At 43.1% G+C, this 25,162-nt stretch overlaps 1 protein-coding gene across 1 annotated transcript in view; it reads left to right on the plus strand.

The window, feature by feature from the left end:
- LOC117357257 (laminin subunit alpha-2-like) overlaps positions 1-25,162 on the plus strand; it is a 466,835-nt gene that overhangs the window by 173,088 nt on the left and 268,585 nt on the right. Inside the window, exons 21-23 of the mRNA XM_033937630.1 lie at positions 9,409-9,525; positions 15,796-15,959; positions 24,980-25,118. Of these exons, the coding sequence (XP_033793521.1) occupies positions 9,409-9,525; positions 15,796-15,959; positions 24,980-25,118 (420 nt within the window). The remainder of the gene's footprint in view (positions 1-9,408; positions 9,526-15,795; positions 15,960-24,979; positions 25,119-25,162) is intronic.

Consider the following 25,162-nt stretch of genomic DNA (forward strand, 5'->3'; position numbering starts at 1 on the left):
ATAATTCTTGACATTTAGTGGATTCTTGTCTGGTTTCAGTAAAACAATAATACTCGCTTCTGTAAATGTTCCATGGACTTGACCCGATTCAATGAAGTAAAGATAAAGTTGTAGTAGAATGGGAAGAAGTAGATCCTGAAAAGCTAGATAAAATTCAACTGTGAGACCATCAGGTCCAGGCGCTTTCTTTCTTGCCATGGATAGCAACGCTTCAGAAAGATGATCAATCATTATTGGGGTAGCAAGGTTAGCAGATTGTACTTCAGTAAGAGTGACATGAGGCAAGGCGTCCAGAAAAGGACCAATGGATGAAATATCAGGTGCATCTGATGAGTACAACGTGGTATAGAATTGATGAAATTGTAGGCAGATATCAGCATTATCGAGCCACATGACGCCGGCATCATCTTGTATAGCTGGAATCATGGTTTTTTCTGATTTTATTTTAACATATTCCGCAAGTTGGTGGCCACACTTATTTATATTCGCATAATAGTATGCCGATTTCATGAAAACTTCTTTAGCAGCGGAAGAGCTGAGTAGTAAATTATATTCAAATCTTAAAGCCCTCAAAGAATTCAGGCAAGATGTATCATTAGGATTAGCCTTATGTATATCTTCTGCAGATCTCAGTCTTTGTAAGAGAGTGGCTTCACATTTCAGGATTTCTTTCCTTTTGGCGGCTGAATAGGAGATTATCATCCCCCTGATATATGCTTTGAAGCAATCCCAGGTAGTAGGCCAACTAGTGATTTCCGGAGGATTTAATTCAAAGAATTCTGTGATGTGTTTCTGCATGACTGACATGAAATTTTCATCAGATAATAAGCAGGAGTTGAAGCGCCATATTTTCCTGCCAACCTTAGCGCCCACATTGTTAAAGGTCAAAAAAATTGGAGCATGGTCAGACACCGCTATATCTCCAATGGTAGCTGATTCAACCTTAGCCATCAGGTTGTAGCTGAGTAAAAAATAGTCGATACGTGAATATGAGGCATGTGGTGCTGAGTAGAAAGTGTAATCTAAATCTTCAGTGTGTAAAGTTCTACAGGGGTCTCCCAGTTTCAGATGTTCCAACATTTCTTGGAGTTTGAACCAAGATCTTGATTTGCGGTAGGGAACAGAAGATTTCCTATCCAATAAGGGGTTCAAAATTAGGTTAAAATCACCCCTAAGATGTAATGTGAGCCACAGGTAGAAGCAGTTAAGTTCATGATGTCATCAAAGAAGGATGGGAGGTCCATGTTTGGTGCGTAAATATTGACTATACTGATCGGCAAATCATTAACATGGATATTCACTGCTAGCCATCTCCCGTAATTGTCATTAGTATGAGAGGTGATAGATAAATCAGTTCGTCTGCGTATAAAGGTGAGCACCCCTCCTTTTTTATGTACTGCAGCAGAGAATAACACCGGATAAAAGCCCTTTAATACCATTTTAGCAGACTCTGTTATGGAAAGATGCGACTCTTGAAGTAGGATGATATCCGGAGTAAAGCTTTCAACATATCTCAGTATCTTAACTCGTTTTACCGGGTTGTTAAGACCTTTAACATTAAAAGATAAGCAAGTTATGGACATATGAAAATTTGAAATAATTCAGAAGATATATGAAAGGAGATGCATGGAACATTTGAAAGCAGATACATATAGTTATAGCATCCAAGGCAGTAAACCTGTGATAATAAAGAAATAATGCATGGCACAGACTGCATCAGCATAAGGAGTTAGCATAGAACAAAACAAGCTAACAAGAACTATGGGTAAGTGAGTGGCACTGATAGACCAGTAAACCAAACTGCCACAAAAAACAACATTATGCAAAGTAAGTAAGTAAAACATCACTAATATGCAGGATCTAAAGAAAGCATGTCAAAATAAGTATATATAGAGGAGACCATAGACTAATCATATATTCAAATTCATGTCTTATCAATTGTAGAGGGTTGAACAGATTCAAGGAACTCCGCCAGAGCAGCAGGGTCACTATAGTCGGTGGTTTTGTTGTTATATGTGACCCTCATGCGAGCTGGAAAAAGAACACCATACTTGGCACCAATGTCTTTAAGTTTAGGACGGTATGCCAGAAATTGTTTACGCCGTTTAGCAGTCTCTTTAGCTAGATCAGGCACAAACAGTAATTTGGTACCTTCAAAAGTGATCGGACCATGGAGCTTAGCATGTTGCATAATAAGCATGGTCTGGCTGTGTCTCAGCATTCCAATATAAACGACTGGGTTAGGTCAAAAAAGCCTAGTTCCAAAAAACGGAATCACAAATAAACAGATAGAGGAACCAGTTCAAAAAATACTTTCCACTTTCAACGGTGCTCAGAATCCAAGATGGAATATAAGAACTCAGAGTTGGGGATTAACCCCTACCAGAACTCTTTTGGTATCTATCATTGCACCATGACTGCTGTGAAAAGTTGTTTTGAAACATTGAATACAATAAGTGATACTTTGTAACTTGCACACTTTCAAATTGCTTATAATGTATGAATGATTCAAGGTTAAGTAACTTAGCTGAAGATTGCTGCTAGCGTTAGTTTGGCTGGGTCCTGACGCGTTTCGCCTTACTGGCTTCCTCAGAGAACCCGCATACAATCTTGCATATTGTTATTTATCCTAAGAAAGACAGAAAAGTATGGTACATGTAAAATTGGGTATAAAAAACTCAAATTCATACCAAACTCTCGGCGCAGGAGGCAATGTACCTGGTTTGAAATCAGTGAAATTTTCTTTTCCTGTGACATGAGCGCTCAGCTGAGCACCCGATATTTATGCTTGAGAAGAGATGTCAATCAACTAGTGGAGAAACGCCCACCACTCCACTTCTTTATTCAGTCCCAATGGAGTCACTGTCTGCCAGTGAAAGATCCAGCTCTGTTCATGCTTCCAAAGCCAAGTTTGAGAATCACCTCTTCTCCTGCAATGAGCCACCTCTAAAACCAAAAATTGTAATTCATGTACTTGGTGCGGAACGGCCAACCAATGCTGCACAAGTGGAGCATTAATATCTCCCCTCCTGATTTTACTCATATGTTCGATGATGCGAGTCTTAACACTTCTGGTAGTATGTCCAATATAGAGAAGACCACATGGGCACAAAATCATGTAAACAACCCCTTGAGTATCACAATCAGAGTACTGTTGTAAAACATACTTCTTAGGTAATCTAGGATGACGAATGCATGAAGTTTCCAATGCTTGTGCACAAACGATGCAATGGCCACATTTAAAATGTCCTTTAGATGGTAAAGTTGCAGGCACCACTGCTGTACTCATGAATTGTGAAGGGGACACGCTGTCCCTTAAGTTCTTTCCCCTGGAATATGCAAAAAGAGGGGGTTGTGCTAAACATTCATGAACCTGAAGAATGTGCCAATGGGCATTGATGATTTTTTTGATGTTGAAAACTTTGTATGAATAAGGTAACGTGCACACCATGCGTGACTCAGACTGTGCAGGGGGTTGTTGCAACAGGTATGTACGATGGGCATATAAAGCCCGTTTGTAAGCCTTTTTTATAATACTGTAAGGATATCCACGTTCTTTAAAACAATTCCACATGTCAACAGACCGGAGTTTATATTCGTCTTTGGTACTACACAACCGTCTGAGCCTCAAAAACTGGCCTACAGGTAAATTATTCCTCAAATGACGAGGATGGTAACTGTCATAATGAAGCAAGGTGTTGCGATCTGTAGGCTTACGGTGTATAGACGTATTGAAAACTCCCTCATGAATGGAAATCTGAATGTCCAAAAAAGCTATATTGGTACATGAGGTACTTGCTGTGAATTGTAAATGGGGGTTGCATGTGTTAAGCCAACTCAAAAATTGGTGAAACATCTCCAAAGTGTTTGTCCAAATCAGAAATACATCATCTATATACCGCTTCCATACAAAAAGCTCGGAAGCGTATACAGATGAATAAATAAAAGACTCCTCAAAATCTGATACATACAGACACGCTAAAGATGGTGCCATAGTGGCCCCCATCGCTGTGCCCCGAATTTGCAGAAAAAATTCAGCATCAAATATGAAATAATTGTGTCTTAATGCAATGCTGGCAATAGTGACTAAGAACTCCACTTTGGCATTAGACATCTGTAAAGTACCAAGATGTTTACGTACTACCTCAATTGCACTATCTTGAGGGATGTTAGTGTATAAAGCCTGAATATCTAGAGTGGCCATAAGAGCCCCCTGAGGAATACAGTGTGACTCCTGTAACCAAACTAACATAGAGGTGGTGTCTTTGATATATGATTTAGCACCCGAGACTAAAGGTTTCAAGTAAAAATCTACAAAGTCCGACAGAGGTTCCAACACGGACCCTATGCCGGCCACTATGGGATGCCCTGGAGGAGAGGTGAAATTCTTATGGACTTTGGGAACAAAATATATCACCGGAATAGTAGGGTACTTTTGATGGAGAAACCGATACTCTCTGTCTGTGATAGTCCCATTCTCTAATGCTTGCAGGAGAGTGTGGTGGATAAGGTCAGCAATGTCTACAGTAGGGTCGCGGGGTAATGCTTGATAATACTGTCTATCACTAAGCTGTCTACGGGCTTCAGCCACATAAGCTTCAGTATCCTGAACTACAATACCCCCGCCCTTATCTGCTGCACGTATGACAATATTCGCATCTTGAGACAGGGATGGTAAGGATTGCACCATCTCAGGTGACATATTGCGCCTAATATGTGAAGGCTGATGTTCTAAAATGGCGATATCCTGCTCTACCAGATTGTAAAAGACCTGTAAATGCGGATCCAGGGCCCCAGGAGGATTCCAGGTCGAGGGTTTATACAACCCAACAAGTCCTGAATCACTGGGCTTATCCTGGAAAAATAGTTTAAGGTTACATTTCCTTACAAGTTTATACAAACTAATTCTAGTGTCCAATGGGTTGTAGTTTGAAAATGGAACAAAAGACAACCCCTTGGACAACACCGCCATCTCACTGACAGAAAGACTCCTGTTAGATAAATTAAAGACATTATTTACCCCAATTAAGGTTTCGGGGGCCGTTTCCCTTTGGACCGAGGACCCCCCATTTTGTGGGAGGCTACCCCTTGAAAATTTACAGAGGTTGACCGGGTCTGTACTGGGCCTGACATGGTAGAACTACTAGAATCAGAACTAGGGTCCTCTCCACTTGTGCACAAGCATTGGAAACTTCATGCATTCGTCATCCTAGATTACCTAAGAAGTATGTTTTACAACAGTACTCAGATTGTGATACTCAAGGGGTTGTTTACATGATTTTGTGCCCATGTGGTCTTCTCTATATTGGACATACTACCAGAAGTGTTAAGACTCGCATCATCGAACATATGAGTAAAATCAGGAGGGGAGATATTAATGCTCCACTTGTGCAGCATTGGTTGGCCGTTCCGCACCAAGTACATGAATTACAATTTTTGGTTTTAGAGGTGGCTCATTGCAGGAGAAGAGGTGATTCTCAAACTTGGCTTTGGAAGCATGAACAGAGCTGGATCTTTCACTGGCAGACAGTGACTCCATTGGGACTGAATAAAGAAGTGGAGTGGTGGGCGTTTCTCCACTAGTTGATTGACATCTCTTCTCAAGCATAAATATCGGGTGCTCAGCTGAGCGCTCATGTCACAGGAAAAGAAAATTTCACTGATTTCAAACCAGGTACATTGCCTCCTGCGCCGAGAGTTTGGTATGAATTTGAGTTTTTTATACCCAATTTTACATGTACCATACTTTTCTGTCTTTCTTAGGATAAATAACAATATGCAAGATTGTATGCGGGTTCTCTGAGGAAGCCAGTAAGGCGAAACGCGTCAGGACCCAGCCAAACTAACGCTAGCAGCAATCTTCAGCTAAGTTACTTAACCTTGAATCATTCATACATTATAAGCAATTTGAAAGTGTGCAAGTTACAAAGTATCACTTATTGTATTCAATGTTTCAAAACAACTTTTCACAGCAGTCATGGTGCAATGATAGATACCAAAAGAGTTCTGGTAGGGGTTAATCCCCAACTCTGAGTTCTTATATTCCATCTTGGATTCTGAGCACCGTTGAAAGTGGAAAGTATTTTTTGAACTGGTTCCTCTATCTGTTTATTTGTGTCTCAGCATTGTCACTACAATCGGTCTAGGAAACTTGGAAGATTGAGAACGCTGGTGAGGTACCCGGAAAGCATTATCAAACTCCAATTTTTTATCTTCAGAGAGTTTAAGAACCTGTGGTAGTAGGGCTCCCAGAAAATCCACCAAATCGCAAGCTTCTCTCCCCTCAGCCAGCCCAAGCAGACGAAAACCATTTCGACGGGCCTTGTTGTCAGCATCTTCTAGTGCACGCTCCAGCGTGGCAACACGTGCTGATTGGCGCCGCAAGATTTTCAGTGATTCATCTGTCGCCATAGCTCTTGTTTCTAGGCTGTCGATGCGGGAGAGTGCTTTGGAGAATTCACCATTTAGGTTAGTAAGATCAATCTTTATGTCAGCAATATCAGTTTTAGTTTCAGTAAGAAGTTCGCGAATGCCACGGAGTTCAACCATGATGGCGGACAGATCTTCCTCCGACTTTCCGGCCAAAAGTTTGTGCGGAGAGGCGGGCTCAGCATTTTTGCGTTTGCCGGGTTTTGAAGCTGACATGTTTAGATCCAGGAATCGCTAAAAATGTATCCCATCAAAAACGGAAAAAGTGATGTTTATCGAGGCACAAGCGCGAAGTTCTCTGGAGCGAGTTCACTAGGCTACCATCCGTGCACGCGCCCACTAGCGCCCCCCAACTAAATATAACTAAAAACTTTAAAATATAAGAGAGAGACACTGAAGCCCAGGTCTTACTTGGGCAACATTGTAGAATACTTATCGCGTCCATATGTGTCACAGGCATGTCCTTAGCTGAGAGAGCAGCGCGTTAGAACGGTGTGTCTAATTTTTTCAGAAAATGTGCATTATGATTGGTCAGTTAGGTGGTGGTAAGATACGTACTGCCCCCTAACTTTAGCACGCCCTAAACAAATCGGGGCCTAAACTTCTACTTCAAAAACCCTCTCCATAGATTGTTATTCACGATTTGAATCACTATTAATAGACACTCATTTGCAACTCTACATTTAAAATCTGTGAAAAAATATATTTATATTTGTTCCAAAAATAAGGAGTGAATTCAGTATAAGGGGATCCAACAATGAATTCTGGTTTCACCCGCCCCCTCACCCCCACTCCTCCTTTGGGAAAGTCCCAAGCTGGGTTTCACCCATTGACCTCTCCTTTATGTCACATTTCACTCCATGTGCCACCACCAAATAAATCCTTAAATTGTGACACAAAAAATATACGAGATATAAATGCAAATAAATTGTTCAAATGAGTTATTACTTATAATTATTCTATACGTTTCAAAACAATCTCTCTCTGAAGACTCACCGTTGACGTTTTCAAATAAAGTTTCCAGGACTGTATAATAACACCTTATAGGTTTTACACACAGTATATATATGAAATCCACTTAACTCAATACAGTGCAAACACATTACAAAGAGTGGTTGATCATTGGAACAAGCTTCCAGTGCAGGTGATCGAGGCAGACAGCGTGCCAGACTTTAAGAATAAATGGGATACCCATGTGGGATCCCTACGAGGGTCAAGATAAGGAAATTGGGTCATTAGGGCATGGACAGGGGGTGGGTAAGCAGAGTGGGCAGACTTGATGGGCTGTAGCCCTTTTCTGCCATCATGTTTCTATAATCAGAAAGTTCTATGACATCACAATGCAGGTGTAAAGAGCCTTAGCCTATAGGAAGAGGAGATGCAAATGTTAAGAGCCTTAGCCAATAGGGAGAGGAGGAGAGAGTGGCTGCTGCAGACACCAGAAAGTATTTCTTCACAGAGAGAGTGGTTGATCATTGGAACAAGCTTCCAGTGCAGGTGATCGAGGCAGACAGCGTGCCAGACTTTAAGAATAAATGGGATACCCATGTGGGATCCCTACGAGGGTCAAGATAAGGAAATTGGGTCATTAGGGCATAGACAGGGGGTGGGTAAGCAGAGTGGGCAGACTTGATGGGCTGTAGCCCTTTTCTGCCGTCATCTTCTATGTTTCTATGTTTACATGTGGAAATCCACTATTTACATGTGGGTATGTTTCTAAAGTCATAGTCACAGCAGCATTAAATTATATGTATATGCTACTGTCCTCTGGCAACAATATGGATATCAACAATACTCAGCTGCTGTCCTTATAGCAGAGTGATTTAATTCAAGACTGCTTTTATACTCTCATAAATTAATCCACTAATTATTTTAGTTAGTTAGTTAGTTTTCTATACCGTTCTCCCAAGGGAGCCCAGAACGGTTTACATGAATTTATTCAGGTACTCAAGCATTTTTCCCTGTCTGTCCCGGCGGGCTCACAATCTATCTAACGTACCTTGGGCAATGGGGGGATTAAGTCACTTGCCCAGGGTCACAAGGAGCAGCGTTGGTTTTGAACCCACAACCCCAGGGTGCTGAGGCTGTAGCTTTAACCACTTCGCCACACTCTCCCCGCTGAATATGGCTGCTATCTGTAGGTGTGGCTAGCACCAGAAGTGGCGTTAGGCATCGTAAAACGCCTCCGTAGCTGTGATTCACGTGAAAGGTAGGAGTCGGAAATGTAGGCCTTGAAAACCCTGGCCTAGACTTCTGGCACCTACCTTTCAAGAAGCCACAGTTCTACAAACAGCGCCAGTCTGTGATTGACAATGCGATCGGCGGCCGTTTTTAGGCGGCCGCCGATACCAGCGCTGTTTGTAGAATCCTGCCCATAGTACCAGGTTGTTTACAGGAATAAGGAGCTAAATATATAAGTTCCTCTGAATATTGGGATCGTCGTATTGAGGCGGGCCCGCCCCTTCCCGGCCCATCCTTCCGAAGCCTAAGGCCTGATTGGCCCAGGCTCTAGAAGTCTGGACCAATCAGGCCTTAGGCATAGTGGGTCCGCCCATCCCCACTAAGTCCAAGGCCTGATTGGCCCAGGTGCCTTAGAGCAATATTCAGAGGAACTTATATATTTAGCTCCTTATTCCTGTAAACAACCTGGTACTATTGTCAGCATTGTTTGGAGGTGATCTCAAGAATGTGTTAAGGGCAGGGGAGCAAATTAATTCATGTAGAACCATGGATGCTGTTTCAAAGGGACAAACTGCATGCAGGAACAGATCTCTGCAGGGATTTTTTTCCTGCCTTTGCTTATCAGCACAAAACCTGTAAGTAAAGCGTACCCATGGATTTTGCATCAGTGCTAGTAATTTGATTATTGCCCAGCTAGTGTCTAAAATTAAAAAAAAACCCTGTTCTCCAAGTACAGCACTGCATCTTGAAATAGACTTTGTCATGCCCTGTTCAGCTTTATTTGCATTTTTCTTGTAGGCAAAGAAGCAAGCTGTAGAAGGTGGCAGAAAAGACATTGAGAATACCTTAAATGAGGGTTTTAACATTCTGACCAAAATCAACCAACTTGTAGATGACATCAACACTACTGGAAATGTAAGTGCTCTGTGTTTAGAAGTAGGCTTTTCTGATGGAAAGTAGACATGGAAAGGACATTCTTCTCAACAGGAGCATGCATTATATACTTGGATCATTAGCGTGCTTTAAAAAATGTAGGGTCCCGTTTACTAAACTGTGTAAAGCGCTAGCTTTTGCTTAATATGGGAGAAAAAGCTTACCGCAAAACTTATTAAAGTGTTTTGCGGTGATTTGCCTGTCAGTGCATGCTAATCACGTGCTATTTTTGTTGGTGGTGGCGTTATTGGGTTTTTGAGTAGAGGGAATGGCGTGGAAGTGTTATTTATGTGCTAACATAAGAATAAAACAAAAAAGAACCAACAAAAACTGTAGAAAAAATGCGAAGCAGAGAACAAAGCCAAAACTGCAATAGAGCGTACAAGGAGCAGGAATTTATTAAAAAGTCATAAAAACGTATATCACATATATACAATAAAAAAAATCTCAAAACTGGTCCTTATATTCTCGTGGACCAGACCCGAACACTTCTTCCTCAGGGGTCCTACAAAAGATGGTGTCGTAGACAGGTATAAACCACCTCCTCTTCTCTTGCACTCACCATTGTTCTCATTCTTTATAATACTCATAGTATGACTCACACATGGTTTATACCTGTCTACGACACCATCTTTTGTAGGACCCGTAAGGAAGAAGTTTTGGTTTTGGTTTTGTTCTCTAACATAAGAATAGCTTTACTGGATAAGACCAATGGTCCATCTAGTAAACAGGATCACTTTTTTAATCCTGCTTAAGAGTCAGAGGGCCACATCCTTACTAGCTCAGTATCCTGTCTTCATGGAGGCCAATCCAAGTCACAAGTACCTGGAAAAAAAAACCAAATAGTAACAGCTTCTCCCATCTCTGTCTCAACAAGTTAAAGTTAAATTACTAAAAAGAACCAGGAGAGGTTAGTAAACACATACCAAAACATATATATTATCTACACACAATTAGGAAAGAAGGGTGAGAACTACAATCTTTGAGAAAAAGAGCATAATTAGGGGAAAAACAATAGGTAAGGGCAAAAAGCTATAAAACTTGTTTTAGTCCTTGCAAGGACAGTTGTTATCCAAAAGCATCTTAGAACAAGAATGTTTTTAATTTTGCTTTAAATCGCTTTAGCACGGATTCGATACGTAAATGACTAGGTAGGTTAATGATTAGACACTTGGATAATAAAACTTAGGGCCCCTTTTATAAAGCTGCGGTAGCGAATACCAGTGCTGGAAATGTGACACAGCCCATAAGAAAGGGCCCCTAAGGCAGGAACATTTAGGGCCAGATTCTATAACTGGTGCCTAACTCTGTAGGTGCCTAGAAAAGCGGCATCTATCACATGTCAATCAAAGGCGATGTTTGTAGAATCGCACCTAGCAGTGCCTAGATCAACTTAGGCACCAGTAAGCATCATAATCTTAGGCATCAGTATATTAAACCAGAGTTTTCTTGGCCTAAAATATCAGCACCTAAGTCAATTCATGCCTAAACTCTGCTCTCAAATCCACCCTTAACTATGCCTACTTGCTGGTAGGCAGCTCGATGCAGATGCCTACATCCAAGTTGTAGGCACCCAGTGGCGTAGTAAGGGGGGTGGGGCGGCGGTCCATCCCAGGTGTGGTCTTGGTGGTGACCCATCAAAAGCGCACAGGTCATTGGCGCATTGACAATTCTGCCCCGACATTTGTGCACAGGACAAATGTGCACTGACCGTTTTTGCTCTTGTTTTCACTCTAGGGGGTGGGGGGAATCCCGCCCACTACACTCGCACTTGTGGGGGGAGTTGAGGGCAGTTGTGTGGCACTTGAGGGCAGTTGTGGGCACTTGAGGGCAGTTATTGGGGGGGAGGGGGAGGGGAACCCCCCACTAAACTTACAACTCGCGCTCTGTTCCCGTTTTCACTATAGGGGTGTGAGGGGGTGTGTGTGGAGGACCCCACACACATTCGCGCTCTTGTTTGGGGAGGGTGTTCAATACCGACACGCTCTTATTGCTGCAAACCCCTCCCCCACTACATTTACAATTCCATTGACAAATTCCCCTCCCTTCATATGTGCACTTGTCAGTGCGCACATTTGATGGAGTGAAATGTCCTACGCGCTTTTGACAGTGTACAACCCTTGGTAGAGGCACCGGCACTCATCCTCCTTTCCGAACTCCCCGTGCCCCTTTCTGACCCCCTCCTGCCGTGCGCATGCGCTCCTTCTCTTCTCTCGTACCTCTTTAATTTTCCTTGTGCAAGCAGCATTACAAATTTGCTGCCTGTGTCTGTGTTGCCTCTCTCTGATGTGTTTTCCGGGCCCTGCACCTAGGAAATGACGTCAGAGTGAAAGCCGACACAACGCGGGCAGCAAGTTTGTGATGTTGCGTGTGCCTGGAAAGTTAAAAAGGTACGGGGGAAGGGAAAGGGGGCATGTGCATTGTGGGGAAGGGGGAGGCGGAGAAGAGGGTGTGGGAGGGGTGCCAACGCCCAGGGCACCAGTCACCCTTGTTATGCCACTGTAGGCACTTACCGAGTTAGGCACCTACCAGGTCCTATAGTGGTGCGATTCTGGCACCAATTTTTTTAGGTGCTGTAGTCGTCTGGAAACTTAGGGCTCCTTTTTAGGAGGTGGTAGATTTTCGGCTACCGCACGTGGTAATTTTGTGTGTGCGCTAAAAACCCTAGCGCACCTTCGTAAAAGGAGCCCTTAGTTAAAAACGTTGTTTAAACAGCGTTTTTGTTTTGTTTTTTACTGAGCTTGGGCACCTACAGGCACCTAAAAATCGGTGCTGGTTAGAGAATCCGGGCCTCAGAGCCTAAGAAAATGTGGCAGAAAGATACAGAAATAGCTCTATTGTATTGGATGCCAAAGGTGTGATTAAAATAAATATACAAGCAACCTTCATAAGCTATCTATACATGTTACATCTTCTGAACTCCTGAAAGAAGCTCTTATTGGTCTGCCTCCCCTTCAAAAAATATATTTTTTGACTGGCATTTTTTTATCCATACGTTTCTTCCTTCCACTGATGATTGGAATTTCTTCCTCCACCTCTGATGACCAGCATTTCACTTACCTAACCTCCTTCTCCAGCAGATGCTTAGGAACAAAATTATGTATTGGGCTGATGTGCTGGGCCTTGAATCTGTAGGCAAGAACCTGCAGGCCTTGAGTATGTGCAGATGCTCAAGGCCCAATACACAACTTCGCTCCTAAGTGGCTACTGGAGAAGGAGTGAAATGCCGGTCACTGGAGATGGATGAAGAGATTCTGGTCACTGCAGTGGTGGTGGGGTGTGTCATGTGGAGGAAAGAAATACTGTTGCTGATGCTACTACAGCTGGGGGGGGGGGGGGGGAGTGTGGAAGCGACCTGAATATAAACTGAGAACTTGATTTTTGGGTCTTTTTTTTTTGCATTTCTGAGATATACATTTTCCATAAACACAAAAGCAAAATAATTCCACTGAAAAAAATACAAGTAAATTAAACATAATAATTCAAGCCCGCATCTAGGGAGAAGAAAGGATTTTGATTAATTAACAAACTACAAATCAAAACATACTGTAATTTCTGGAATATAAGTTGCTCCTTAGTATAGGTCAGAGCAGGGGTAGGGTACTCCGGTCCTCGAGAGCCATATTCCAGTCGGGTTTTCAGGATTTCCCCAATGAAAATGCATTGAAAGCAGTGTATGCAAATAGATCTCATATTGGTGAAATCCTGAAAACCCGACTGGAATACGGCTCTCGAGGACCGGAGTTCCCTACCCCTGGGTCAGAGGGACCAAAACGTTGAAAAAATTGGTAAAGTTAACATAAAAGTCACTCCTTTGTATAAGATGCAGCAAAACATATAGTGCCGGCAGTTCGAATCTCACTGCATAATGTCTGAATAGCAATTGCTACTTGAGGTTGCTTGTACTTTATTTATACTAAGGCCTTCAAAAAGGGAGTTTGGGGGCTACATGCTCTCTGGCCCCAGCTGTGTTGTAAAAATGCCATCTCGACCCTCCTTGGCATTCCCGTAACAGTCATGCATGCAAATGCTTGTGTTCTAAAGGTGTGTAAAGGTAAACGCTAAGTTTAAAATAATGGGGTAAGAGGATTAACCATTAATAGAGTGCCAACAATTTGCTGTCCTTGTCCAATCAATCATTCTTTCCAGACTGGACTATTGTAATTCCATCTATCTAAGTCTAACCAAGAAAAATATTCAAAGACTTCAGCAGATCCAGAACACTGCGGCTAGGTTGATCTTCGCAAAAAGCAAATTCGATGTTTTACTGCTTCTGTCAAAACTTCACTGGCTTCCGGTGATTTCTAGGATTCACTTTAAATGTACCTGCCTAATATTCAAGATCCTACGCGGCATTCTTCCTCCCCTAATTCCACTATCCTGGAATTCTTCGAGACCTGACACTGCCAGATCCACCCAAAAACTTAAACTATCTTTCCCCTCGTAAGTCATTAGGTAAATTAGGGAAATCCCTTTTCTTCAAATTCACTGAGCTTTGGAATAACCTCCCTGCCCCACTGCGGAACCTAGCCTCATTCCAATTATTCCGAAAGCATCTGAAAACCTGGCTTTACTCCAAAACGTAAAGCTATCTATTTAAAATGTAAAGCTAACTATCCTCTTCATAACCTCTAATTTCTTATGTCCTCCCCTCATTTATTGAATTACCTGTAAACCGTGTCGAGCTCTATCTTTATGGAGATGATGCGGTATACAAACTTAAGGTTTAGTTTAGTTTAGTAACAATGAATTATTGGCATTAATTGGCACTGATTTGGAGCTACACATGCAACTGCTTGTGCACAGTTCCATAAAGAACCTCACCTGCATTTTATCACGTGCAGCTGAAAAGGGGGTGTAGCCATGAGAGGAATTTCTAAACCGCTCTATAAAATTGTTCTAGGTGGTGTACACATTACACATACAGAATTTCATGATTTTAGTTCTCTCGCTTACCTTGTTTCATTTTCCATTGCAACCCCACTACTATCTCTCTTCTGCAACTTTTCTTAAAATAATATTAAACTGTAAACCGCTCAGATGTCCCTCAATGGATGGTACATCAAATCTAAATAAAACGTGGAAAACTTGGAATTTACTGAATCTAGCACCTTGCCCTACAGGGATACTTCCTTTTTAGACACCCTGATACCGTAGGGAAAAAGCCTTTTCTGTAACGGCATCTGGGCACCCAGATTCAAGAATACTAAATGTAACATGGCATTAGCATGCCTAACATTTACAAGCCCGCAGTTGCACAGGCCATAGACCTGGCATAACTGCAGGCACCTAAATGCAGTATTCTGTTAGTTGCGTGTGTAAGTGGCAGCTCCGCCCAGTCCCCTCATGTACTCCACCGATGTGAATGCACCCATCAAAAGCACAGAGGACAACGGCGCGCCAACAATCCCACACCGAAATTTGAGCGCAGAAGATATGCATGCCGCCATTTCCGCCGTTTTGAGGCCTTCTGTTTTACGCTCTGAAGGGGGGGTGGGTGGGGAGAACCTCCGACTAGAGTTAGAACTCCTCACGCTCCCATTATGGGGGGAAACCCCCCCCCCCCTGTACACTGAAAACTCCCATTCTTCTTCCCGTTTTCAGTCTTCAGGAGTTTTTAGTGTAGTGGGAGGGGAGGGATGTTCCCCTCCCTCAACTGGAGCGCGAGGACTTCTAAGTGTAGTGGGGGGTTCCCCCACCCCCCTTTTGAGCGCAAAAGGGAATGCCTCAAAGCGGCGTGCAAATGTCAGCGTGGGATTGTCGGTGTGCCGTTGTCCAAAAAAAAATATATATATATATATATTTAAATTGAATCAGGTTGGGCAGACTGGATGGACCATTCGGGTCTTTATCTGCCGTCATCTACTATGTTACTATGTTACTATGTCCTCCACAGTTTTGATACATCACCTTGCGGGTGCCGTTGTCCTCTGTGGTTTTGACACGTCACCTTGCATTCACACTATGCAACTTACCCACTCACTTACAAAATATTGCTTTACACTCATCCACAAAAGTGCCGGTGATCCATAGATTTGCAGAAATCCTTGCACCCAGTTATAGAATTGTCCTTTAAATATATTCTCTAGACAAAAGGAAGATGTTCATCCTGATGCATTTCCCCTTCATTGCCCCCACATTTAATTACGGATGTTGGCACATATGCTTATATCTCCTAAGGAAATTAGAGTTCAAAAAATTTGGGTGATTCTATGCAATTGATTAAATGTTTTCTCCTTCTGTGGTTGGCAGGATCTGAAGGACATTAATGATAGCTTAGAACCACTGTCTAAGCAAATTAAAACTAAAATAGATGATCTCTCCAAAGAATTAGAAGAAAGGCAGCTCCCAGAAAAGGTGTTGCAGGCTGAAAATCATGCAGCCCAACTGAATGAATCATCAGCCATCCTGGATAAGTAAGACATCTTTTCATTATTACTTTTAATTGTCTCTGTCACAACCCATGTTACAAACATAATAGTGATGGTTATGGGATAGTGTTCCACATGTTATCAGTGCTGTATTTTAAGGGAATTAGGTTTAAAGTCATGAAGACATTTCAGTTGTACACATTTATGAACATTAAGGGGCCTGTTTATCAAGACTCTGGCAATTATTATTATTTATTCAATTTTCCATACTGTTCTCCCAGTGGAGCTCAGAATGGTTTGCATGAATTTATTCAGGTATTCAAGCATTTTTCCCATCTGTCACAGTCTATCTAATGTATCTGGGGTAATGGGGGGATTAAGTGACTTGCCCAGGGTCACAAGGAGTAGTGTGGGTTTGAACCCACAACCTCGGGGTGCTGAGACTTTAGCCTTAACCACTGCGCATGAAGGGGGTCATTTTTTGCAGGTCATCTAAAGGTAGACACCATGATGATGTCTGCTAAACACAAATTCTATACCATAATTACGTGTATGCATAAGTGCTGTTACAGAATGCACTGTCACACCAGAGTAATAAGAGTTACTCTACTCATCTGCTAACAGCACACTCTAATTTGCATGCTAAGTGCTCAGCCCTTTTAGAAAATGGGCCCCTAAAAGCAATAATCAAGCAGAAGAGAAAGAGACGAGTAGTTAAAAACTATGATGTTTAAACATTGAAGCTTTTCAAGTTTTTGCCATTTTTGTAAGCAGATCCAGAATCAGCTTGAGTCAAACAACCAGGATTTTCACAGTTCTGACTTCAGATGTGTTTCAGATTCTATATTAGCTATTTAGGTTCATGAAATTTTTTAAATTAAATTCCAGTAACAAAACATGAAAATACATAGGGCATCATTCCGTAAATATATAATACAGTTTACAGTATAAAAATGTGCCACGATGCCTCTGTAAATTAACAGGCCCTAGCACATAACTTATGTATTAACTGCATGCCATGTTAGGAGGCAGCAAATGGGCATGGACTTCATATCTCCATCCCGCCCACTCTGTCAATCCTCCTTCAGCCCTTGCCTCTGTTTATTCCTTTCCTAAAATCACTGAAGAGGAAAGTGCACATGTTCTCTCCTTTTCTAAACTCACCACCTGCTCCTCTGACCCAATTCCTATGGATACCCCTTCTATCTGTCACATTCTCAATCTATCACTTTCCACTGCAACTGACTCTAATGCCTTCAAACATGCCGAAATTAACCACTCCTCAAAAAAACTTCACTGGACCTTACCTGCCCTACCAGCTATCCACCGATCTCCCTCTTCCCCTTCTTATCCAAGCTACTTGAACGTGCTGTTGGCCACCACTGCCTGGACTTTCTATCCGCCCTAACCATCCTCGACCCATTCCAATTAGGCTTTTGCCCCCTGCACTCTACTGAAACTGCCCTTGCCAAAGTCTTCAATGACCTCTTCCTGGCCAGATCCAAAGGTCACTAATCTATCCTCATCCTTCTTGATCTATCCGCTCCCTTCGACACTGTAGACCACTGCCTTCTCCTTGACATGCTGTCCTCACTTGGATTTCAGGGCCCCGTTCTCTCCTGGTTCTCTTCCTATTTCTCACATTGCACATTTAGGCCCTGATTCTACATAGTGCGTCCCGATTTTAGGCAGCTGTAGGCATCCTACAGCTGTCTAATCAGCCAATCGGGATGCACGTTTTTTTAAAAAAATGCTCCCCAGGCAGGCTTTCTATATTGAAGGCGAGGCCCGCAAGACACCTAAGCTCGCCTAAGGGCCTTAGGCGGGCCTTAGGCGAACCTAGGCAGCCCTACGCGTCTCCCTAGTAGAGGAAGAGACGCTTACAATGTAGGCCAACAAAATGCTGGTCTACATTGTAAGTAGACGCGGCCGCTATACTTATTGCGGCAAGGGATCTCTCTGCTGCTATAAGTATACCGACCGCCCCCCCTCCCCCCCTGACACTACCGATCGCTGGCAGGAGGGTGCCCAATCCCTCCTGCTAGAAGATGCCCCCCCCCGACACTACCGACCACCCCCCCGACACTACCGATCGCTGACAGGAGGGTGCCCAATCCCTCCTGCCAGAAGACGCACCCCTTCCGCACCCCCCCCCCCGCGCTATCAGCCCTCAAACCTCCCCCCAACCAAACTAACCTTTCCTTGTTGGCCAGACGGGACTTGCCCGTCTAGCCGGCAGGCCCGTCTCGTTGAAATGAGGCGGGCCCGCCCCTTCCCGGCCCATCCTTCCGAATCCTAAGGCCTGATTGGCCCAGGCTCTAGAAGCCTGGACCAATCAGGCCTTAGGCTTAGCGGGTCCGCCCATCCCCACTTAATCTAAGGTCTGATTGGCCCAGGCTCTAAGGCACCTGGGCCAATCAGGCCTTAGACTTAGTGGGGATGGGCGGACCCACTATGCCTAAGGCCTGATTGGTCCAGACTTCTAGAGCCTGGGCCAATCAGGCCTTAGGCTTCGGAAGGATGGGCCGGGAAGGGGTGGGCCCGCCTCATTTTGACGAGACGGGCCTGCCGGCTAGACGGGCAAGTCCCGCCTGGCCAACAAGGAAAGGTTAGTTTGGTTGGGGGGAGGTTTGAGGGCTGTTAGAGCGGGGGGGGGGGGGTGCGGAGGGGGTGAGTCTTCCGGCAGGAGGGATTGGGCACCCTTCTGCCAGCGATCGGTAGTGTCGGGGGGGGGGGGGGGGCGGTCGGTATACTTATAGCAGGAGGGATTGGGCACCCTAGGTTCGCCTAAGGCCCTTAGGCGAGCTTAGGTGTCTTGCGGGCCTCGCCTTCAATATAGAAAGCCTGCCTGGGGAGCATTTTTTTAAAAAAAACGTGCATCCCCATTGGCTGATTAGACAGCTGTAGGACGCCTACAGCTGCCTAAAATCGGGACGCACTATGTAGAATCAGGGCCTTAGGGTATGCAGGGGTAGATCCTCCTCCACTATCAATCGGAGTACCCCAGGACTCTGACCTGGGATCTCTTCTTTTCTCATTCCTTTGGTGCTCTGATCTCCGCCCATGGTTTTCAATTTCACCTCTGTACTGATGACTCCCAGATCTGCCTCTCTACACCTGAAATCTCTATAGGGATCCAAGTCTAAGCTTGCTCGTCTGACATCGCTATCTGGATGTCCTACCGTCACTTAAGACTAAACTACTTATCCTTCTGCCCAAGCCTACATCTCCTCTCCCCCCCACTCTCTATTTGCATGTAAACTGCTTTGAGTGTGGTTAGATAACCACAAAAAGGCAGTATACAAATTCCTTTCCCTTTTGTGTCAAAAATGTTTCAGATGGAGCAGATCATTTTCAGTCCGACGAAGCATTTGCTTACCAAGGCAGAGATATGTTCCTGTGGGAGACTTACCGTCCTTTCTTGAGTAGGCCTTAAAATTCATTTTTATTTAAGCTACGGTATTTCGACGATTGCAACCCTTTTCTACTACTGTACTATAGTGCCTACTTTGGGGAAAATAATGAAGCAGCAGTGCAGCGCCTGGGAAATTCCTGAAACTGAAATGCGTGCTTATGGGTTTTGACTTAGATAAGTGAAGATCATGCTTTTATGCACGGTCTTTCTAGCACATTGCAAATCTGACCGTTTATCAGCTTAAAGTCATTTTCCTTAGGATTTGTTCTAGGTCAGTGTGCTGCCTTCTTTCCAATAACCCAATCACAAATCAGTCATCTTCTATGGATGTAATTCTGCTGATGGATGGATTGAATCCCCACATTTCCAGCAATCTCTAAAAGAGAAACAAACTTCCACTAGAACAGGGGCACAGTGCAAATGCCTTTTTTAAAATAAATATTTATTAATTTTAAAAACTAATACAAAGTGCCATAAATTATACCTACATTTGTTACAAAATAAGCACTTAAATCCCATCAATAACAAAGATGATAATAAATATCCCTCCCCTCCCATCCAACAATTTGATCAAGAAATGAACCAAAAAATATATCCCCCACCCACCCCATCCTGGACATGTATAAAAATAAAGAAAAGATTTGAAAAAACAAGAAATTATGTTGAATTAAAGGATTTCAGGGGGCCCCAGGTCAAATTAAATACTTTGCTATGCCCCAGTATATCTGCATTCATCTTTTCGTATTTGTACCCCAAACATAAACTGGCCCACCAAAACGGAAAGTTGAGCCGATCACAATTCTTCCAATTGCGGGTTATCAACTGCATACCTATCCTTGTCATAATCAAGAAGAGCATGCCTTTGTAGCAATCCATAGGAGGCTTGACGTACAGCAAAGCTCCACATATAACTGCCACATTTCCAGCAATCTTTAAAAGAGAAACAAACTTCCACTAGAACAGGGGCACAGTGCAGATGCCTTTTTTAATTGCGATATGTAACAGCCAGTCAACTGATCTTATTAGCGGATTCTCTGTTAGCACTGCATAATAGATTTTTTTTTTTTTTTGGTTCGTGTATTTAAAATTTTTACATTCCACAGTGAAATAGGCTAACAGACAGAATCTGATATAGTCATTCAGGATGTCAAATGAGATACAGTGGTGCCTCACACAACAAACTTAATTCGTTCCAGGAGCAAGTTTGTTATGCGAAAAGTTCGTTATGTGAAACGCGTTTTCCCATAACAATACATGTTAAAAAAAATAATTCGTTCTGCAGCATAAAATATGCTAAGATGACATAAAAAAAGATAAATTTGTCAAAATGGTGAAAATGGTGGTCTTGCTGAGGCCAAACTCTTTGACGAGGTCACACTGTTTTACCCCACATTCACTCCTTCTAATTATTTCCCGTTTAATTTCAACAGAAATCACCTTCCTGCTTTTTTTAGAAGCCAGTCTCAGCGGCAAAAACTGGGACTTAACTGTTCATTTTTTTTTTCTAGCATCGGGGAAGCGGCGAGAGTAGCTCCGCCCCCCCCAACGCATCAGCAGTAGGCGCCGGGCCCCTGCGAGCCGACGGTCCGCCACAGCACAGGGAGCCAGGCGGAGAGAGGGCAGTTAAGCGCAATGCCTGCGCGGAAGGATGCAGCTCGGGCGACTTCGTTGTGTGAAACGAAGTTCGTTGTAGGAAGCAAGACATGAAGTTCATTGTGCGCAGCGTTCGCTGTGCGAAGCGTTCGTTATGCGAGGCACCACTGTACTTTGAGTTATGCAAGATGCTGGAAAATTATTCCACATGATTAGTAGCTAACTATATGGTCCAGGGTTTTGGAGGAAGAGCAGTGGACCTAGTGGCTAGAAGTCCTGGCTCAGCACCCTGAGACTGTGGGTTCAATCCCTGCACCGCTCCTTTTGACCCTGGGCAAATCACTTAATCCTCCATTGCCCCAGGTTGTGAGCCCATCAGGACAGGGAGAAATGTTCACAGCCCCTGAATGTAAAACCACTTCAAAGAGAAGCTGTATGTAAGAAATGTAAAATAAATAAAATCCATTAGGTAGTTGTTTGCGCTATAATTTCTACAGTTGGGCTTCAAAAACCCAGGGAACGGTACAGTTTAGGGGGTGAAGAACTTACTGTATGTACACGACAGAAGAGCGGGACTAGGGTGTAATTGTATGTGATGATCTTAAGGTGGCCAAATAGGTTGTAAAGGTGACGGCGAAAGCTAGAAGGATGCATAGGGAGTGGTATGGCCAGTAGGAAAAAGGAGGTATTGATGTCCCTGTATAAGACTTTGGTAATACTTCATTTAGAATATTGTATACAATTCTGGAGACTGCACCATCAAAAAGATGTAAAAAGGATGGAGTCGGTCCAGAAGAAGGCTACTAAAATGGTATGTGGTCATCATAAGGCATAAGGGGCCAGACTTAAAGATTGTATACTTTGGAGGAAAGGCGGGAGAGGGGAGGTATGATAGAGACGTTTAAATACCTACGTAATGTACATTACATTACATTAGTGATTTCTATTCCGCTTGTACCTTGCGGTTCAAAGCGGATTACATAAGAAGAAGCTGGACATTTCCAGGAGGGTACGTGACATTTAGGGTAAGACATAGTTACAGAATGAGTATAGACTTGGTAACATTGGATGAGAGCAGTTATATTACATTACATTTCAAATCTTTTTCCAGGCGTTGGTAGGTAATATGAATCGGTAGGAAGAATTAGGTTTTTTTTTTTGGTTTGTTTTTTTTTTGTTTTTTTGGTCGGTTGAGGATATGGTGTCAGGGAGTGGGTAACCTGGTCGGTGTATGTGGAAGAGGAGATTAGGTGTTTTGAATATGCTTTTTGAAAAGTAGCGTTTTGAGTTCTTTGCGGAATGCTTTGAAGTCAGATGTTGAGGTTAATAATCTGGTTATGGAGGGTTCGAGATTTGCTGCATGCGTTGCTATGAGGTTATCGTAAAGCTTTTTACGATGAGTGCCGTTGAGTGGTGGGTATGAGAATGGTGTCAGTGTTCTTCTTATTCTGGGTGGAAGGTTTCGGTGTAGGCGATCGATTAGATAGGCAGGTGCTGTACCGTTGAGTACTTTGAAGATTAGACAGTATAGTTTGAATTGGATTCTGGCTCTGATCGGTAGCCAATGTGAGTCTAGGTAGGCGTTAGTTATGTGGTCATATTTTCCGAGGGAATAGATTAGTCTGAGAGCCGTGTTCTGAATGGTCTGTAGTTTTTTGATCATTTTTGTAGGACATGGCAGATATAGGATATTGCAGTAGTCCACAAGTCCTAGTACCAGGGATTGAACAATGATCCTGTAGTGTTCTTTGTCGAAGAATTTCCTTATTTTTCGTAAGTTGCGCATTGTGAAGAATGCTTTTTGGGTAGTTTTGTTGATTTGAGTCTGCATAGTGCAGCATCTATCTATCAGCACTCCCAGGATTTTGAGGGAGGTCTGGATTGGGTATTTGGTAGTTTTGATTTCCAGGTCTGTTATGGATGGGATTTTGTCCGTTTCAAGCATTAAGAATTTGGTTTTGTCCGAGTTTAGTTTTAATTTGTGGTTTGTCATCCATTTTTCTACTTCGTCCAGTATTGTTTCCAAGTGTCTAGTAGCGGAGTTGTCTTGGGTTTCGAAGGGGAGGAGGATAGTTATGTCGTCTGCGTAACTGAAGGATGTTACATTTAGGTTGTCTAGAGTGGTACCAAGGGAAGAGATGTAGAGGTTGAATAGAATGGGTGAAAGTGGAGAGCCCTGAGGGACTCCACATGGATTAGACCATGTGTTGGATTTCGTATCGTTTATCTTAACTCTGTAAGTTCTTGTTTTAAGGTATCCTTGGAACCAGTTGTACACCACCCCTGAGATCCCTATTGCATCAAGTATCTGGAGTAGTATGGTATGATCAACTAGATCAAAGGCTGCGGAAAGATCTAGTTGGATAATTAGGATCCTGTGACCTTTACTGAGGTGTTGTCGGGCTATGTCCAGTAGTGTTGCTAGTAGAGTTTCCGTGCTGTGGTAAGATCTAAATCCTGATTGGGATGAGTGAAGTATATTGTGGTCTGCTAGGTAGTTAGAGAGGTATTGAGCCACGAGTCCTTCAATCAGCTTGACATAGAGTGGGATTGAAGCGATCGGTCTGTAGTTGGTAGGTGTGTCTACAGGACCTTTTTAGTCTTTCAGTATGGGTGTGATTATGATCGGCACATGAGAAGGCATAGGATGAAGTTAAAAGATTATAGGCTCCGGAATAATTTAAGGAAATACCATAGGTTAAGGAATGGGGGGAAGGGGCACAGGGTCTGTAGCCTCCCCCAAAATTTCTGATGCTTCAGTTCCTCCTCTTCCTTCCTTCCTTCCTCCCTCCCCCCCAGCAGGACCCTGCGGCACCATCAGCTCCAGACTTCCCCACACATGCCTGCCTGCAGCCTGCCCCCTGCTCCCCCCCTGGATCACTTTCATATTAAATGTTCCAGAAGCCACGGTACAGTGTCCACCAGATGAGACTTCTGTCATCGGCCTGCCCCGGTAAGAGCAGATAGCGTAGCTGGTTTTAAAAAAGGTTTGGATGATTTCCTGGAGGAAAAGTCCATAGTCTGTTATTGAGAAAGACATGGGGGAAGCCACTGCTTGCCCTGGATCAGTAACATGGAATATTGCTACTCTTTGGGTTTTAGCCAGGTACACTAGTGACCTGGATTGGCCACCGTGAGAACGGGCTACTGGGCTTGATGGACCATTAGTCTGACCCAGTAAGGCTATTCTTATTTTCTTATGCATTTTTAAGAGTTAATTACTTACTAATAGAAATACCTTAATTACTTTTGAAGCCTTCTAATTGGTTCAAGGACCTATAAATCAGAGATCAGGCCAGGATTGGGAAGGAGGGAATTAGGCTTCCTGTGCTTATTAGCAGACTTTATACTGATAAAATAGCAGTTTTAGAATAGCCCCTTTAAATGCTAGACTATGAACTGTAACAGAGACTTTCTATGCTAAAAAAAACAAAACCCTATTCCTTAAACTCCCTTGCTAGTGCTTAAAATAAAGTCCCTGAGCTTACCTATTCAAGTCTCATTTCTCCATGTTTGCAAGCAATTTCCCAGCAAAGTCTTAGCAAATCTTCTCGCAACACCTCTTCTGAGTACCCTTTGAATTGTTTAAAGTTAACCAGCTAAGTTTAGACAGCTAGATGTAAGATTAGTTTTAGTTATGCTCTCATTTATCCTAAAGAGAGCCAGATAAAGATGGCTAATTACCTCAGTGACATGATGTTTTTTGGAATATCAGCCCTGCTGCATCTTAGTCTGTCATGATCACTTTCGTTTTCGAATTTGCTACGCGCAGGAGTTCACCTTTATGCGTTCCAGTCTATTTGATTGGGACCCCTGAGGAAGGAGTGTTTTCGAAACACGGACCGTGTGGGGTCCCGGTTCTCCACACAACTGAACCATATTTTGGATACAAACTGTTCGATATTTTAAAGATTGCGAATAAAAGCCATGTTTTTTAAATCAAGAACCTGGCATCTTGTACATTATTACTGCAGTCGCCCCTTTGTGCTTGATGATCACTCCCCCACCTGAGTCATGTTTGTACCTTTCCAATCGAATGCTGTGTTTAACTTTACAGGATCCTTGCGGAAGCTAAAAACCTCTCCTTCAATGCCACAGTAGCTTTCAGAGCTTACAGTAACATCAAGGATTCAATTGATAAGGCTGAAAATATTGCCAAGGAAGCCAAGGCTAGTGCAAATGAAGCCATCCAGCTGGTAAGGACTTATGTGTTTTTTAAAGGAACTTTCCCAGTACTGGA

The sequence above is a fragment of the Geotrypetes seraphini genome, chromosome 3, assembly GCF_902459505.1.
Source record: "Geotrypetes seraphini chromosome 3, aGeoSer1.1, whole genome shotgun sequence".
Classification (NCBI taxonomy): Eukaryota; Metazoa; Chordata; class Amphibia; order Gymnophiona; family Dermophiidae; genus Geotrypetes; species Geotrypetes seraphini.